Here is an 18,695-nt window from a genome sequence, read left to right as displayed (position 1 = left end):
GCTTCCTGGACCTCCTAACACAGGGCAATCGGGTCTCTACTTCCTTTGTTACCCCTCCATAGTCAATTTTCATTAGAGTTGCCAGAATGTTCTTTTAAAAGAAAATAAATCAATATAACCACTCCCTAACTTAAAACATTCCAGGGGCACCTGGGTGGCTCAGGGCACCTGAGTGGCTTAGTGCGTTAAGTGTTCGACTTCAGCTCAGGTCATGATCTCGCAGTCCGTGAGTTTGAGCCCTGAGTTGGGCTCTGTGCTGACAGCTCAGAGCCTGGACAGCCTGCTTCTGTGTCTCCCTCTCTCTGCCCCTCCCCCCATGCCTCTCTCTCTCTCAAAGATAAATAAACATTAAAAAATAATTAAAAAAAAACATTCCACTGACTGCCCACTGCAAGTAGAACAGAATCACTCTCCTGATTGCTACAAGATCTCATCTAATGGGTCACCTCCAACACATCCCACTTCCTCTGCTACCTCTCCCTCCGTGATCCACAGGGTTTCCTAGCCCTCCAGCCTTCTATGTCCCCCAGACAAGCCCTGCCGCAGGGCCTTTGCACTAACTTTTCACCCAGATCTCCCCAGAGCTGGCTTTGTCTCATCAATCAGGTGTTAGACCTCCCTGCCAGAGTATCTCGGATTCATGTTTCTATCCTCTTCAACACTTTTCAAGATCTGAAATTCTTTTAAATATATATATTTTTTCTTTCAGAGAGAGAGAGAAAGGGAAAGAGAGAGAAAATGAGTGGGGGAAAGGGGCAGAGGGAGACAGAGAGAGAATCTTAAGCAGGCTCCAACTCAGCATGGAGCCTGAGCGGGGACCAATCCCACGACCCTGGGATGATGCCTGACTTGAAATCAAGAGTTGGACACTCAACCGACTGAGCCACCCCAAGTGCGCCAAGATCTGAAACTCTTAATGTATTTGCTCACCCGTCACTGGCTGTGTCCTCTCACTGGAAAGTGAACTCTACGAGCTAGGAGCTTTATCTGTTGGGGTTATGACTCTCCCCTGGCCTAGAGGAAAGCCCCTTGACAAGCACACATCGGACGTGTGCACGAATTCATGCATGGGCGCTCCTGTCTCTTCCACGTGCCTCCTTCCACATCCACGTGCATGTTAAGAGAATAAGAGGCCAACTTCTTCACCAGGCAGAGCAGGCCTAGTGCCCAGGGCCCACCCACCATCACTTTAGGGACCTATGAAAAAACACGCTCCTTTCAGTTTCTTTTAAGACCAGAAAAGAGAAATCAACGTAAGTATAATGAATTTGTAACAACGAATCCAGTGGCTCACATTCATCTTAACTAATGCAATCACAAAGTATTTTTACTCCTTTATGGGGCTCAAGCCAACCCCGCCGATCTCCAGCTCTCTCTAAACCGGGCCTGGTAATCCCACCTGGCGGGGTGTCAAGACAGGCAGACGAGGCGCCCTGTGTGCGCCCGGGGGGCCGCGGCGCTGGAGAGGAGGGCTTGCGGCGTTGCAGGGTGGTCCAAAGCCCAGGACCGGAACAGGGCTTGGGGGTGTTGGGAACCGTCTCCTTTGCCTAGAAGCCCCCCTTGATCACCGCACCAGAGGCAGGCGGGGCTGGTCTCACTGTGCCCAGCGAAGGATAACGATGTTGCAGCTCGGGCTGCTTAAGCAACGTGCCCGCACTGCGTGACCAAAACCAAGAATTGAGACCCATTCTTCTGATTCCAGGTCATGGGCTCTCCACGGGGCCCCGCCAGGCCCGAGTCCAGACCCGAGCGGCCACCCACCCCGGTGCCTCTTTACAGGAAATGGTGTGCACTCACTGGGGCTCCTGCTTGCTCCCCTGCTATAATCTGTCACCAAAGGCTTGATTTTCCTGTGCTGGGGCTGGTGCCAGCGCCTCGGGCTGCCAGGTGCTGCTTCCAACTCTCAGACGGGCTGCCGCCCCCTCCCCCCTCCCCGAAGGGCCCCCACTCCACCTGCTCCTGGACGGGGCCAGCTCCTGCCCAAGCTCAGGGCACGGTGGCGGCGCTGTTAAGGATTGTTCTCGCCTTCCTTGGAGATGCTGGCGCTTGGAGGGGAAGGCAGAACACTGCATCTTGGAACAAATCTGCTTTTGATCATGCAAATTAATGCCCAGTTAATGTAGGCAGACTGTCAGTTTCACCAGTTAGAGCGAGCGAGTGAAAAAGAGAGAGAGAGAAAAGAGGAGAAAAATCCCTACCACAGCGGCTGATGAATTTCAACAGAAAGCTGCTACTTCAGAAAATAAGATCGTTCTCCGAGAGCGGAGCCTTTCCGGGCATCTCAGGCAGCCGCGATGCTCCACGGGTATGTCGTTAACTCTGCTGGTGTCATCGGGACGTCGTGGGGACCACAGCTGGCCTGGGGTGGTCGGCGGGTGGGGATCTTCACGCTGACTTGCTGAAGTCCTGCCCACCCACCCTCCTGGGTCCGTGGGATTTGGTGGGTCTCTGCTGAAGCGATGGGTGGGCCCGGGGGCTTGCTTGGGGTGGGAGGGACGCCTGCCACTCCTGTGGCTTCCCCTGGGAAGCCGGACGGTGTGTGTTTGTGGGTTGGGCTCTGGACGGTACGAACGCACGGTTGGCATAAGGAACGAGCATGTGTGTGTGTCTGGCACGATTTGGAAAATTGGCTCAGGTCAGGCGAGGTGATTCAGTGGCTGTACATCCTTCATATTCTTGCTTTCTCTGGATAATTGTTTGGATCAGGGACAATAGCTTTGGATACTAATCATAGGTAATGCAGTTGAAGAATTCAGGGCAACATTAATATTTACTGAGCACATACTATTTGCCAGATACGGCTGTGTATATGGTTTCATTCGACAACTTAATGATTGAGTAGTAATCTCCCAATGTTACAGATAGGAAACCCCGAGGGTCAGGTTCTGGGGACCCAAATGCTCCTGCTGACATTCTGCGGACACCCAGGGTGCTCCCTCTGCTCTGCTGACAGCTGGCGTGGGGGCCGGGGTCCTGGTCAGTTCCTTCATCATTGTGACATTCCTGCTGGAGATGTCGCTGTGGGTCCAGCAAGCCCCACCCCCCTTGAGGTCCTGCCCCAGGACACCCATCTCTCCATACAGTGTATCGAACTGTATGTTAATCACTCACTCTTGCTCACTTTCTGTCTCCTTGCCTGCCTGTGGGCTCCCTGAGGGCTGGGATTTCACGCGTACTTATGCTCCAAGCACCCAGCACAGCACCCGACACACAGTATCTGTCCTTGCTGAGTGTCGTACGGTGAACCCAACAGGCCTCTCTGGGTTGGGGAGACACGCTGGACACCTGCCCGGGGCTGAGGCGCCTTCTGCAATGTCCCGCTTCTCAGCATGGACGGGCGGGGCGGGGCTGATCTGGAAGAATTCAGGGGAAGGAATCGCTGGGATCGAGGCCCTCTGGAATGTGCCAGCCTGGGATAGCCGGGCCCACGTACTCTGGAACCTTCTGGGGGGGAGGTGGAGAAGCCCACAACCCCAAGCCTGCATGAAGGTCGGGAGAGGCGTGCATGGGCTGGGTGTTTTGAGATGAAAGAGGAAAGGCAGCTGGTGGCCAGGTTCCCACTCATGTGTCCACACAGCAGGGCTGCAGTCCTGTGTGGGCCTGATTCTGAGGGCTCCCTGGGGCTCTGCCTGGGTCTGGGGGTCTCCAGGCGGTGCTGATGCCCTCTGTCCCTGTCCCAGGGTTCAGCACACGTGGGGGAGCAGGAAAACACCCCACGTGGAGCTGAAGGATTGCCAGGGGAGACCTGGCTTTGCAAACGACTAGTCTGATGATCTCTGGAAGGAGGTCTCTTCCTCGATGCGACGCTGCTGAACGCCAGTTCGTGGGTGTCCGAGTCACAATGTCATGGCTGGGCTAACGTAAGAACGTAGGTGGAACTGCAAAGCCATTGCTCCTCGCAGCCCCAGTTTTTGCTGCTTTTGTGTGCATGTGAGTGCCCGCCACGCTGTGGGGGAGGGGAGCCCTTGGAGGGACAGACCGGGCTTTGCCCAGAGTGCGGTCACAGGAAGGGGATGATTTGGAGTTAGATTTGGATTTGAATTCTGCTCTTTCTGAACCTCTTTCTTATCTGGATAAATAATAGATAATAGATGATAATCCCTGCTTCATAGGGCTGTTTGAGGATGAACTACTTCCTTGAAGACTCCTTGGTTAGATCCTGGCACACAGTGGGGTCTCCTTATAATCATTCTTTCAACCTAATCAAGAGTCACGGAGCCCTGACTGTATACCAGACACTTTCAGAGGCACCGGAGATAAAGCAGAAAGTAAAACAGATACAGTCTCAGTGCTCATGGGCCTCACCGTCTAGCTGAGGAAGAAATACAATAGATAAATAAATATGTACCATGCCAAGGGGTATAAATGCTGAGGATGGAGGGGGCCAGGTTAAGGGGGAGAGAGGAAATGCTAGGGATATGGCTGCCCTTTCCCTGAGTGCTCAAGCAACTTGTCTGAAGAAGCAGACCCTGAAGAAGTGAGGCAGCGAGGTATCTAGAGAACATTCTAGAAGATGGAACAGCAAGTGTCAAAACACTAATGGGAGGGCATGCTCTGCGTATCGGAGGAACCCCAAAGCCATTAGTTGGGATTAAGTGCTGTGAGCAAGGCGGGTAAGGTAGCGGGCTGTGGGGTCACGGAGTGAACAGGGCCCATATTGGGTAGTTGTCTGGTAAGGACTATGGCTTTTCCTCTGCAGGAGCTGAGGTCACTGGAGGGCTCTGAGCAGGGGTGGAGGGGTGACATGATCTGACATAGTGTAAAGGGACGGCTCAGCCACTGTGATCCTGGGAGATCACGGAGGGTACAGGGGTCCGGCTGGGGGCTATCACACAAACAAGTCCTGGAGATGACGGCATGGCTCAGGGCGGTGGCAGAAGAGATAGTGAGAGGTGGCCGGATCCTGGATGCGCTTGGAAGATAGAGCCAACCAGACTGGCTGACAGAATGCAGGCAGGGTGGAGGCGAGCAGAGTGAAGACGACCTTTGGCCTGCAGCCCTGCACGCAGAAGGAGGACCGCTGTGCGCTGAGATGAGTTCAGCAGGGGAACAAGCGGGTTGGGGCGGGGCCTGGGAATGGCAGTTCCTTCCGGGTGTGTTGAGAGTTGGAAGTTATAAGACACCTGGGCGACGATGGCAAATAGACTATGAGCCAAACCAGTCTCGAGACCCAGGGCAAAGCCCAGGCTGCAGCGGGGAGGCAGGGCTGGAGGCACACGTTCGGGACACAGCAGCACGTAACGGCCCCGCAAGAGAGATGTTGGCCTCAAATCCGACCGTCGCTACGTCCTGCTCCCTCTCAGTCCCCCGCATCCGCACCCAGACGAGTTCCCGGCAGGACCAGGCTCACAGGATCACAAGGTCAGGGGCTGCACTAGGGCAGGTTCAGGAGAGAATGGTCGGAGAAGGGACTTAACGCGAGGAAGGGCTCTAGCCGGGAGCAAACGTGCCCAGGGCGGCACTGGCCCAGGACTGGGGTTTGGATCCCAGCCGTGGATCAGGGCCGGCCGCTGCTCGGCCGTGCCCTCGGGGCGCCTTCCCTATTCCGGTGCCCGGACTTGAGGGCCCGCTTTCCCAGCCATGTCCTGGGGTGGGCAGGGAGCTCCCGTCAGCAGACACAGCCTTTCTTTGGGAGAGTGTACCCAGGAAACATCTTGGAAGCCTCAGAGGGAAAGTCCATGAAAGAGCTGGAAATGCACTGTCGAGGAGGGACCCCGGTCCTCTGGCTCCAGGCTCCTGGCTGGAGGGGTGGGGGGCTTAGATCTTCAGGGCAGAGCCGAGAAACTCTCCAACATGCTGCAAGGCAGGGGAAGAGCAAGGCAGCCACATGGCCACGCAACCCTCTTACCGCGGGCTGGCGTAATCAGATGCCACAGATCAGGGCTTCCCTCTGGTCCCCCAATCCACCAGTAAGAGCTTGCAGCCCCCAGGCCAGTGGAGGCTTTTCCAGTCCAGGTGGAGAGGTCCCGGGACCCCACCCCCACCCGTCTAGGGTGATCCCCGGGCTCCTGGGAGTATAAAAGTAGCCCTTCCTCTCTCTAAAGTCAAAGATGGCTGGGATGAATTGTCAGCACATGGTCCAAAGAATCAGAGCTGTGTGCAAGAGTCTCTTTGGCACAAACAATCTCACATCCCCGTAGGGCAATGTAAAAGAGGGGTTACACGGAAAAGGGGCCAGTGTCATTTCTCTCTGTCATGCCCATGCCGCACGGCTTCATCTCCAGTGTGAAGCATCCAGAGGGCACAGCACGAAACTAAATACATTCCTTTCTTTCTCATGCTTTAAATTTGTTGTGTTCTCATGAATGTTTTGTAGCAACTCAGCATATTAGTATATCAGTACACATGTGTATAATTTATACTAAAGTGATACTTACTACTTTTTAACTAATGAGGGGCTAGATCAAAGTCAGCCAAAGACCCATGACTTTAGTAAAGAAAGGTCACTGGTGGAGAGGGGCATCTTGTGGGTGGTTCCTGAGTGTTAGTCTGGCTTGATAATTAAGTTGCAGCCCCTTGAAATGAGGGCTATATTCTATGCCGGTGCTTGGCCGGAAGATGTAGAAATGGGTCAGATGTAAGGTTCTTTCTCAACTGGACAGAAGCTAATGGTGACTAAGTTCTACACACACACACACACACACACACACACACACACACACCCCTTTCTCTCTATACACCTATACACACACACATATATGCACATACGTAGCATGTGTGCACATATTTATAGTATATGCATATGGATATGTAGTAATATTAGTATTATTTTTTAAAATTTTTAACGTTTCTTTCTTTTGAGAGAGAGAGAGCAGGAAAGGATCAGAGAAAGAGGCAGAGAGAGAATCCCAAGTAGGCTCTTCGCTGCCAGTGCAGCCCCCAAAGTGGAACTCAAACTCACGAACCATGAGATCATGACCTGAGCTGTAATCTCAGACACTTAACCAATAGAGCCCCTCAGGCACCCCAAGTAATATTAAATTCCTAACATTTTTCTCCACACTGCCACATGTCCTGAGATAGCCAATGTTAATGTTGGCTGTAGAACTTTCCACCCTATAATCCTTTCAGAAAGAAACATAAAAACTATGCCCATTTATATATTTACAGATGCATACAGGCTGGTTGTTTTACAAAATATGGATGCTATGTTAATTTCACATTATCCGCATTAGTTTTTGTTTTCCACTTAACAGCGTGTCACACACATCCCTCAAGTCAGGAGAGATGTACCTGGTCTATCATCATAGTTTACAGTTTGTGGGCAGCTCAACTCCGGCCACCATTGCTCTATTAATGCACATTTGGGTTGCTTCCAACATTTTGCCACAATAATTAATGCTCTGATAAATACTCTTGCATATACATATATATCATGTCACAGTGGTGTTTTTACTGCCATGGGACAGATTCCCCTAAGTGAGACATATTACCAGAGGGAATAGAATAATTCAAGGCAATGCAGGATCCCATTTGGATGCATGAATGATTTGTTCTCAATCCCTGTTCTGCTGCCTCATATTCAATAGAGCCAGGCAGTGCCCCATGTTGAGTGTGTGTGTCTTCTCACTGCGTTTCACCCGCGGCGGGCACCCAGGTTTGACAGCTTAAAGGGTGTGTCAAGAGTGGCCAGGCCATCCAGAGGAGAGCGTGCTGGGCCTCTCTCAGGGTGAGCTGCTTCGTGATGAGGGCATCTGGTCAGAGCAGGAAGTGGGTGTTCAAAGAGGCAGAAGACCGGGGTGCCTGGGGGGCTCAGTGGGTTAAGCGTTCGACTCCTGATTTCAGCTCATGTCATGATCTCACGGTTCATGAGTTCAAGCCCCACATCGGGCTCTGTGCTGACAGTGTAGGGCTTACTTGGGATTCTCTCTCTCTCTCTGCCCCTCCCCTGCTCGCACTCTCTCTCTCTCTCTCTCAAAATAAATAAATAAACTTTTAAAAAAGGGACAGAAGATCTCACCACTTTGTCTCACCTTGCTGTGTCTCCAAGCAGCCACACGAAGTGGCCTTTGCCAGGTGCAGGGTACGACCCCACCCATCTTCCCCAGGTAAGAAAACCAACATGGTGTTTGGGTTTCTCGCCAGGATAGAATAAGGTGCCCTTCGGCCACCCTCCTGTCCCTCTCCAGCCCTCAGCGGGACAAGCATCCTTCATGGAGCAGGGGCGTTGAGCCTGGAAGCCCGAAGCTCACGAGCTCCCTGCTCAGTCTCTTCTTGCAGCTTCCCAGGGCGATCGGCTCACAGACGGGGTTCGTGGACGTGGAGGCAAAGATGTCTGTGCTGCTCACAACCTTGCAGGTGTCTTATGTCTAAAACGAACCCCCATCCTCCCCACCCCATTACCATCTCCCATGGTCCTTATAGAGCCTGTGCACATAGCAGATTTTTAGCGATTGGTTTGTAACTGAGCAAGTAAGTCAATGACTCTGGGCCCTGGTCAGACTTTAAGGGGCAGAGTCACCAGGGCACAGAGCCCTCAGGGGACCTCTGAGGCTCTCCCCAGCCTACCTTCACGGCTTTCGCTCTGTTGATGAGCCCGTCATCTTGAGAACTCCCAATCAGCAGATCGACCTTTGCCCGCGGAGACCTCTGTAGTGCCCTGGCTGGAGCCTCGCGAACGTACCGGCCGTCAACCACAGGACCCCAGTAGTGGAAAGGGCCACTCACGGCCAGGAGCTACATTGGGTGCAAAGGGATGCCATTATGTGTATGGATTTTATCCTTTAAAAAAAAAAATGGTTCTAGAAGAATCAGGCGCATTGCTTGGCTTAATCAGGTTTTACCATAATGGACGCTGATGTTGGTTATCTGTCTGGGGCTGTGTGGGGAAACCAGAGGAAAATGACATGAACAACAGGTAGGAAGGAAGCATGCTGGGCCATAGGGAACAGGAAGGCAATCACCCTGAGCAACGGTTGGTCCCCAGGGAGCTTCCCAGAGTTTCCGTGCCGTGGCGACCACAGGTCCACCCGGAGGAGTGGGGAATCCTGAGCCTTTAGGTGTGTGTGAGTGAGGCAGGGGTAGACACTGACTGAGGGACGGGCGGTGGCCAGGGACAGGGTCCAAGAGAGAACCTCATCAGCTCTAGCCAGTGTCTCATTGACCCACACCTGGGGGAGCTGGGGGTCAGACCTGCCCCAGGTCTGTGAGTCTGGGCCCATTGCTGGAAGAATCGACCCCTTGGCTGAGATGATGCTAGTTCTTCCTGCTACGGTCCCCTGCATCTGTGCCAGGGACAGCCCGAGCCTGTGGGCTGTGAGCAGGATCTTTTGAGTCTGGCAAAGGGAGCAGAGAGCTGTCCTATCTAAGAGGATGGCCTGGCCGGAATCCACTGTAGCTACGACCATGATGCTTAACCCGTGTGACTGTGACCCGACGGAGTGCCACCACGGTCCCGGCGCAGGCCACACCTGTCCACCTTCCATACCCATGCTTGGTCCATTACACACTGGGCCCAGGCACGGTGCCGGGGTCAGGGGTGTGCATTCCAGCTCCCGCTGGTCATCAGCCTACCGTGTGGCCTTGGGTGGCCTTTCCAGCCTGGTTTTCCATTTGTAAAAGATCAGAGAGCCTCCCTTCCCAACTCGCACACAGGTGCCTACCTTGGTCTGGGCGTCATTGAGGACCCTGGCAGGTCTCTGGCGGAGACAGGACACCATTTCCTGGATGGAGGAGGTGGGGCAGCCGACCTCCTCTGCCAAAGCAGACGCCTGCTGCTGGGCCCTCTCCTGGCTGATGACAGCAGCTGGCGAGAAGGCGGAGCCACCCTGCAGGAGAAGGCAGACTCAGGATGAACGGTCTCGATGCTCTCCTTCCCACCATGGCTCGGCCCAGAGATCTCGAGGCCACATCGGCACCCCACCTCTTTCGCTCACACTTACAAGTCCCAGGACCCTTCCCAGAGAGGTCCCCGGGCGTTCGGGAGGCCAGGACTGATCGATATCCTATCAACACGCTGTGTGATCATGCATGAGCATCTCTGTTTCCTCACCTGCGAGGTGCGGGCACTGGACAGAGTAATCCGCTGAGTAAATCTGTGTATGAAGGGCCAAGGGCCAACAGTGGCTGAATGGGGACCAGGGCCAGAACTGTCCTGTGGGAGCATAACTGTGGGGCCACCCCCCTCCCTCCTGGGTCTCCTTAAATAGCATGTTTCCTGCCTCAGTTAGGATGGAACTGGACTTTAAAATAGATGCCCACCTAGAAGGTAACGGAAACGCAGCCACCGTACGAGCGAACTGTGCCAGCAGAGTTAGCACAAATCGCTGTGAGATGCTGGCTTGCTGGAAGCATTGCCCCTCGAGGCGCCAGGAGGCCCGTCCCCCTGACCTGGAGTGTTGGTGGGGTTGGTCATCGGCCCAGGGTGGAAGAGGTGGGCTGAGTGCCCTCGGCTGGGGCACAGCCCCGGGGCCCCTCGTGTGCAGACCACCACCGGCTCCCCACCAGCCCCACCGCCACTGCCAACACAGAAAGAGCCATAGATGAAGGACTTCGATTCTTAACTCTAGAGCCGCCCCCCCACCCCACTGCTTTATCTCATGAATCGTCATGAGAGCTAGTAAGTATAGGAACGCAGAGAAATAGGGAAATTCAGGAGGTTGCCTAAAGCCACAAATGCTGTCAGGGGCTGAGCTAGCCCATGGATCCAGACAGCTGGGCTCCAGAGTTTATTATGCTCTGGGACCCCAGGTGGAGAGTGGGAGGCTCAGGTCTCTGACCCAGCTCTGTGCTAAGGGACCCGGGCCAGAGAATACTGTGTACTGTCTGCCTACGACCACCTGCCAGGTACTACTTTTCTTAAGAACTCTGGGTGCCTGTCTCTCACAATCTCTGTAGCACTAATATGATGTAGGTACTACTTTGCAGATAAGCCAACTGAGGTTCCAAGAGGAAAGGGAAATTCTCATTTGTTGAGTACCTAATATACACCAGGAACCGGGAGCTTGGTGACAAAAATTAATAAGGTAGTTAACATTTACTGAGTATTTGCTGAATTTTGGGTATAGCTGTAAGTGCTTCATACGTATTCATTTGTTACATCCTCTCCATAAGTCCCAGAGGTAAATATTATTTATCCCTCTGTGTCAGGCACAGAAAGGTTCACGATCTTGCCCAACATGACATGGCTGGTGCGCCGCAGAGCCAAGACCCACAGCCCACACCGGCCATGCCCTCCACCCCCCACATTATGCCGCATGTATTTTTATATCCAGAACAAGATGCTGTGTTCTTGAGCTGAGCCGTCCCCTCTTACTCCAACGTAAAGACCACAGCGATCTGGCTGACTCCACAGAAAATGTTTCCATTCTAGACCCTACCCTGGGCTAAAACGTCAGAGACTAAAAATAGCAGAAACGCAGAAATGGGTATGCCGAGGCCGCCGTGGTCGCTGGGTCTTTGATAGGGTGAATAAAATATTGCAGAGGAAGGGATTCTGGAAGCTGGAAAGCCAGGTGCCCTGTGCACCTGAGTCACCGGGGCTGTCACCCATTGTGTAAAACAGACAAGAGATGCCCAGAGAGGAGGCGCACCCCCTGGAGATCCCAGCTGGACACGCTGCCTGAGATAAGAGAGCGCATTCCAGAACCACCCGTGGGAAGTCCTGGCAGTCTTTACGCCTCACAGTCAAGAGTGAGGGTCATGGGCAAAGCGTGGGCATTGCATCAAGGACAGGCCATCCTGCATGCAGAGCTGGGAGCTGAGAGGAGCACTGGGCGGGGTGGACACCCAGAGAGTGGGGAGAGGACCAGGGGCCGAGACTGGTTCTGGCCGCCAGGAGCATTGAGGCTAAACGCACTCCGATGCGGCTGAACACAGCCCCCGGCCTGGCTGCCAAATCCACATGGTGACCTCACAAATCACCAGTCCTTTCCCTCCTGGGGTACATAGACATAGTGGTATCAGCACCATGTGTGTCCCCCGAGGGTAAGACATCTGAGAATCCAAAGGGCGAACCTCGGTGGAGCGTGTGCCCAGGAGCAATGGGTGTTCCTCGTGTGTCCTCAGCATTTTACAGATATTAGTTGATGCCTCACAACCATCCCATTAGGCAGATGATATCACCATCCCATTTTATAGGTGAGGGGCTCAGGACGCAGAGAGGCAAACGACTTGCTCAGGATCACAGGACTGAGTGGAGGCCAAACAGGTGGTCAGGGTCCATGGCCAAGACTTCAGCCACCAGGTCAGCCTTTTGTATATGCCTGCAGCTCTTGATGAAAGGCGTCGGCATTATTACCAACTTATCTTTACTTAGTTGTCCTGACCAAGGAGGATGCTTGTGGCCAGAGTCAGAGGTGACGCCAGTTGCATCCCAAGTGCTGAGAGATGGGAGCATGTAGGGTAGGGAACCTGGAGGCAGCAATGTATCCTGGTTCCCGGGAGCCCTTTCCGACAGCTCGAGCTGCTCAGAATGGGGCTGGCTGCTTGGTTCCCACACTCGAGACAGGGAGGGGTCATCTACATTGGTTTTCTGTCCTCAACCCATTTTCAGAGGCTCAGAGGCTCTTGTCATCAGTGGGGTTTGCTATGAAACACACAAAGCAAGGTTCCCACACCACTGATCTCCAGCCGGCAACTTGCACTGTACCACAGAGTCCTAACGCCTGAGCTCATGGTGAGAATAAGCAGCCACGAAAGGAAAACACCAGGCAGCCCAGAGCCAGGAACTCAACCCTGGTGATAATACACAAGGGTCAAGATGCATTAGCCTGAGGTTTATCTTTTCAACAATGAGGGGTCCAGCTTTTCTGAGCCACTGGATCTGATTTGTCTTAAGAGCACGCACACATATACACACACACATATATATACACACACACACACACACACTCAAGGTATACAAGGTCAAAGCCCCATGTTCTTTATTTTTGAGAGCGAGAAACAGAGTGCAAGTGGGGGAGGGGCAAAGAGAGAGGGAGACACAGAATCTGAAGCAGGCTCCAGGCTCTGAGTTGTCAGCACAGAGCCTGATGCGGGGCTCGAACCCACAAACTGTGTGATCATGATCTGAGCCGAAGTCAGGCTCTCAACCGACTGAGCCACCCAGGTGCCCCAAAGCCCCATGTTCTAAACTGTAAATTGAGCTAGCGATCTGCTGGCTGCTGAGGTGGGGGCCCCGAGCCCACCTTCTCCCACCGGCAGGCTGTGAGGATACGGACCTCAGGGCGGGGGCCTCTCATGTTTTCAGCACCGTGTGCAGCTATAAAAAGCCAGAGCCCACGCTACTGTGAGGAAGTGGTTAGAGGTGTGGGTTACAGCGGTCCTGCGTGATGGCTTAGAAACTTTCCTCTCCCTCAAGCGTGTTGTCTTCGTTGATCTTGCTGGAGGAAATGCCTTTCTTCATGGAAAACCACTGGTTAAACAAGTCAACGGTGGGCTCAGCCCTTGCTTTAAAGCATCTGGTTGGAGCACAGTGTGCTGTGCAGAGCTACACAAAGAACAGGGGCTTTGGGGACAGAACCAGGCACAACGCCCGGGTCTGCCTAGAGTCTGCAGGCCAGGCTGTCGGTCCTGCCTGAACCCGGCAGAAGAATCAAGGCCACAGGCTGGCCCTGTTCCTTGCTAACAGAGCTGCTCCGGCCAAGTGACTGGCGTCTGGGGGCCTTAATTTCCTCATGTGAATGGGAATGACAAACCACACTTTAAGGGTCATCATAAGGACATGAGAAGGCGGTGGGTGTCTGCGTGTTGGGGGGTGCAGTTAGCACCGTGGGGGGCTCGAGGAACCCCTGTAGGGTTTGGAGGCAGCAGGCTCTTTGGCCTGCCTGGTCCCGCCCAGTCACTTGGCCCTGCGCCTGTGCGTATCACAATCTGGCCTAGCTATTAAAGGGCAATGAGTTTCTGTTTGGTGGGGGGGGGGGGGGGGGGGGGGTTAACTTTAAAAATAGCGCAGAGTAAAACCACAATCGCTGACCACTGCTTTTTCTCCCTGGAGCCTCAGAACATCATAAGGGACCTTGACCTCAGTCAGCCACCACAGTCATTTCTGAACCAGGGCCTGCTCCTGTCCAAGCACACAGATAGATACACATAGTCACAGACAGAGAGATATACTCACAATATCACACACAGACACACACACACACACACTCAGAGACACACAAAGACACATTCACACATATTGTCATACCAGACACACACACTCAGGAATACACATACACACACAGACACACTTGGGTATACACAGACATACAACCACACACACATACACATCAGACTTTCTTGAAATAGACAGCCACTCTAGGGTAGGGGGGCAGGGGACAGATGGGTTCGGGGGCTGATTATCCACATGAGCTAGAGAGGAAAGGAAATGGGCCCCAAGTATCCCAACACCCCCAGAACAGGGCCTGGGACTCAAAAAAGTAGGTTTTGAATGAGTGACCCAGTGACTATGAGTGAGGGGATGGATGGATGGATGGATGGATGGATGGATGGATGGATGGATGGACAGATGGATGGATGGACAGATGGATGGATGGACAGATGAACAGATGGATGGATGGATGGATGGATGGATGGATGGATGGATGGGCGTATTTCTTTCTCCTGAGTGAAAAGGGGCATCTGCATGGAGGAGTAATGAGGAATAAAGTTGAGAGGAATCCAGCCTAAGCAAGAGATGAATTTCAGAGGGTGGTAAACCATAGCTTATAGGAGAGCAATGGGGAGTCAGGAAAGGCTCTTGACCAGGGTGTTGCAGAGAGTAATTTAGGAATGTCACTGAATTATTTGTCTTTGCATCCCTGGTGCTGAAAACGGTGCACAGCATTCCATATGCTCTCAGTAGACTGCCGAGCACCGAGGCCTCCTGAGGGCTCACTTCTGATGGCAGAGGTTGGGATGATTACTCCTTCACCCCCAGAGCCTAACACCGAGCATGTAAACCAGAGGCCTCCCCCAGACATGGATCCATCAGAATGGGATTGGAATGAATGGCTGGATGGTCGGCTGGCAGGGATGACTGAGGGAGAGCAGCGCTGAGGTGGGGAGTCCAGCAGGGTAGCAGGGTCCGAGGAGAAAGCTGGAGGCGTGAGCTAGGTGTCACTTCAACTGCTTGCCACCAGCTCCTCTCCTGGGAAGGGGCCTGACCCGGAAGCCACAAGAATGGTGTAGACAGGTGAACTGGGGGCTATTATTCCAGAATGGTGTAGATGGATGAACTGGAGGGCATTACTGAGCTGCCCACGCAGCTCCGAGAGCACTCTGGATGCTAAGACAGAGACAGACTTTGCTTAAAGCCACCATACATGCACATTGGCGCTAGTATCCTCTTTAATGTTTTCTACACCGAAATCATCTTCTTAATCCCCAAAAAGCACACGTTTTACTCTAATTTGTAGGACTTTAGTTTGGGCAAAACTTCAAAGGGATGATAATGAACACAACTTCCATCCCGAAACCCTAGTCTTAGGGTGCAAGAGCACATTTCTCCCTCCTCCTTCCCCTTAGGAATCCGCAGGTCTTGGGTTTAGCTGGTGGAAGCCCAGAGAATTTGAATGAGAACAAAGGGTATAGCTTCGCCCTTGCTTGTGTCTTTCGAAAATCATCAGTCGGGGGTTGCTGTTGCCTTGAAGCGTCTTAACACCAGATCCTGGTACAAACCCTAGCCTAGGAGGGTGTGTGAACAGAGGCTCAGTGGGGCTCCTTCCTTGGTGAAGAAGTGTGCGTGTGTACAAAATACTCGACCTGTTTAAGCCTCAGCGCCTCAGCTATAAAACACCTGCCTCACACATTTCCTGCAAGGGGTTCCTGAAATGCGCTGTATACTGAATTGGTGTAGTGAAAATACCCTATTGGCTTCTGTTACCTCTATTGCCCTTAGTTCTATTAGTATGACCAGAGGAGAGCCACAGGCCAGCACCTACGTTGCCACTCTTCTTTTTATTTTTTTAAGTTTGTTTATTAATTTTGAGAGAGAGAGAATGAACAGGGGAGGGAGAGAGAGAGGGAGAGGGAGGCAGAGAGGGAGGTTCGGAAGCAGGTTCCATGCTGACAGCACAGAGCCCAACGTGGAGCCTCAACTCATGAACCCTGAGATCATGACCTGAGCTGAAGTCAGACGCTTAACTGATTGAGCCACCCAGGCGCCCCAACACTGCTGCCCTTCTTAAACCCTTGAAAGCAACTTTCAGTGCACAAAAGTGGGGTAGTCCTTCATAAATCACAGCTGATTGCAAAAGTCAAGACCTGCAGGGAAGACAAGTAGCCTGATTCCTCTGTGGTTCAGGGAACTGAGCAGGAGACAAGCCCTCACATCTGGATGCTTCCTCCCCATTGTGGGGTATCTGTTGAGCCCTGCTGGGCCCCTCAGCCTCTCCCTGCTTCCATCTTTCTATCTTTAAATTATATAAACTTTCCAAGGGAGGTGGCAGAGAACTGAATATTTACAAAATATAAGGGCCAGGTCCCTCCTGAACATTTTCTCACATGGTCCCCATGATAACCCTGCAAGTATTACCATCCCCACTTTATAGATGGAGAGACTGAGGTTTGGAGTGGGTAGGTAATTTGTTCAAGGTCATGGCACTGAAATTAGCAGAACCAGAGATTAGAAGCCTTGCCCCTTCTCCCTCCATGGCACTATCTGCCACAGAAAACAATGATAACTAACTACAGCATAGACCCTTATTTTCCACGCCACTCATGCATGGCTGGTGACCGGGGACACATAAACAAGATCTTTGCAGGGGTGTCTGGGATGGTGAAGGCGGGGAGGGTCTGCTTCTCCCATGGAGGGAGTGAGACAAAAGAGAAACCACCTTGAGTTGCTTTGACAGGCGTTGACAACTGTACCGCATTCTGCTTTATATAGAGCTCTCGCTTACATTGTCTAAACACCCACAACCACCCTACGAGGCAGAAAGAACTAATATTATTTAAAAAGAAACTACACTACTTATTTAATCATTCTTTAGTGCATTCCTCACTTATTCCAAAAGAATTGGGGGCATACTCAGGAGACAGCGTCAAAGAAGTTTAGTCACCTGCCAATACCATGTGAAAAAGGATAGGAACCCGGTTTTCTTAACCCCCGGTGCTGTGACTTTCCCATGATGCATGCTGCCTCCATTGATGGCAGAGGTCACGAGAAATTCACGGGCAACCTTTGCCCCCTCACCCACTGTCCTGTTGCTCCACCAGGGTCTTGATATAGCCCAGCTGTATCAATTCCCAGAGCCCCCTATTAAGTCAAGGCGAGGGAGTGGTGGATGAGTTTTATTGGGTTTTTGTACCTTTCAGAATATTCTACCTTTTTTTCCCCAATGAACTTATGCAAAATTTGTAATTAGAAGACAATTAAATTACATTGGAAAGATCAATTCTGTACTAAAATATAAGTGACTCTTGCCAAGAGGAAGGCACTCATGATCGCTTAACTGTGTAAGCCGATCAGTGGGTAAGCGGCGTGGCCAAGGCCATCTAAGAACACTTTGCAGGGGCACTGAGGGGTGGGACAGAAGGAAGATCCCTGAGGGAGAAGGGACGTGGTCCTGACTAAGAGGGGTGGTCCCAACAACCAGCCTTGCTCTCATCGTGGTCTTGCCAAAATCCCAATCCTCTTCTATGCCCTAGAAAAAGGCTGGCATGCGTGGTCCCATAGCCACTGGTGTTACCTTAGTTTATTTAAAGCTTAAACATAACTTTTGGAATTTTTAGAGCAAAAAGCCGCATGAAAAATCCACAATAGGAAATATAGGTGAGCGAAACAAAGAAAATTAAAAGTACACGTAATCCTCCCACGAAAGGAACCCCCCTGTAAATACGGTCAGTGTGCGTGTGTGTGTATACGCACGTACGAATATTTATATCTATACCCGTAGGGAATAAGTGAGATCATATTGGCTCCGAACCGGTCTTTTTCACCTAACAGTCAACTGTGAATATCCTTCTGTCCTGTTGCCTATTCAGTTAAGAGACTTTCTCAAGCCATTGTGCTGTCAGGTGCTTTGACAGCTAGGGAGAGACATAGAGAAGGTAGGAGCACAGGAAAGCCATGGAATGTGACAGATTTGGATGCAAATCCCAGCTCTGCTTTGTAGATGTTTGACTGGAGACTCTGGCCTCAACTGTCAGAAGGACTATCATGATACTGATGGTTTTCCCACAGTATTGTTGTGGTGGAAGAGATGATTTTCATGTAATGGTGTGGTGTGCGACCATATGTACATATTCACTAAAAGATGTCGATTATTGTTTCCAGTTTTATGATGTTCTAGACAACACTGTGATGGATACCTTTACAGCTACATCTATTCACCTATCCTTGACGACTTCCTCATACATACGCATTAGGAGGTCAGAAAGTACATTTTCCTTCTGACAGATAATTTTAAAAAATGTGTGCCATGGGCAGCTCACCCAACATTTTTAATGGTTTGTCATTAAAGAGATATCGTGTGAAAGTATTAAAGGGAAATATTTTGTATCACATATCGTGTATACGTGTGATGAACATTTATATGGGTTCTACAGCTATGTTTCTTGGCATCTACAGCTATCTTGAGAAAACGGTTTTACTGAGATGTAACTTACGTATCGTCCAGCTCTCTTATTTAAAGCATACAGTTCAGTGGTTTTTAGCAATATTCACAGAGTCACGCAGGCAATCACCAGGACCTAATTTTAGAATATGTTCACTTCCCACCAAGAAGCCATGAACCCATTAGCAGTCATTTCCCAGCACCACCCTCACG

General features: G+C 51.9%; 1 protein-coding gene across 1 annotated transcript in view; it reads right to left on the bottom strand.

Annotated features, from left to right (window-relative positions):
• Positions 1 to 18,695, bottom strand: part of TG (thyroglobulin) — a 254,014-nt gene that overhangs the window by 27,326 nt on the left and 207,993 nt on the right. The window contains exons 42-43 of the mRNA XM_039240195.1: positions 9,603 to 9,767; positions 8,509 to 8,676 (exon numbers count right to left, since the gene is read on the bottom strand). Of these exons, the coding sequence (XP_039096126.1) occupies positions 8,509 to 8,676; positions 9,603 to 9,767 (333 nt within the window). The remainder of the gene's footprint in view (positions 1 to 8,508; positions 8,677 to 9,602; positions 9,768 to 18,695) is intronic.

This window comes from Hyaena hyaena, unplaced genomic scaffold (genome assembly GCF_003009895.1).
Source record: "Hyaena hyaena isolate Hyena2069 unplaced genomic scaffold, ASM300989v1 scaffold_169, whole genome shotgun sequence".
Lineage (NCBI taxonomy): Eukaryota > Metazoa > Chordata > Mammalia > Carnivora > Hyaenidae > Hyaena > Hyaena hyaena.
The sequence above is the reverse complement of the archived record's forward strand: the minus strand, read 5'-3'. Positions and strand labels throughout refer to the sequence as shown.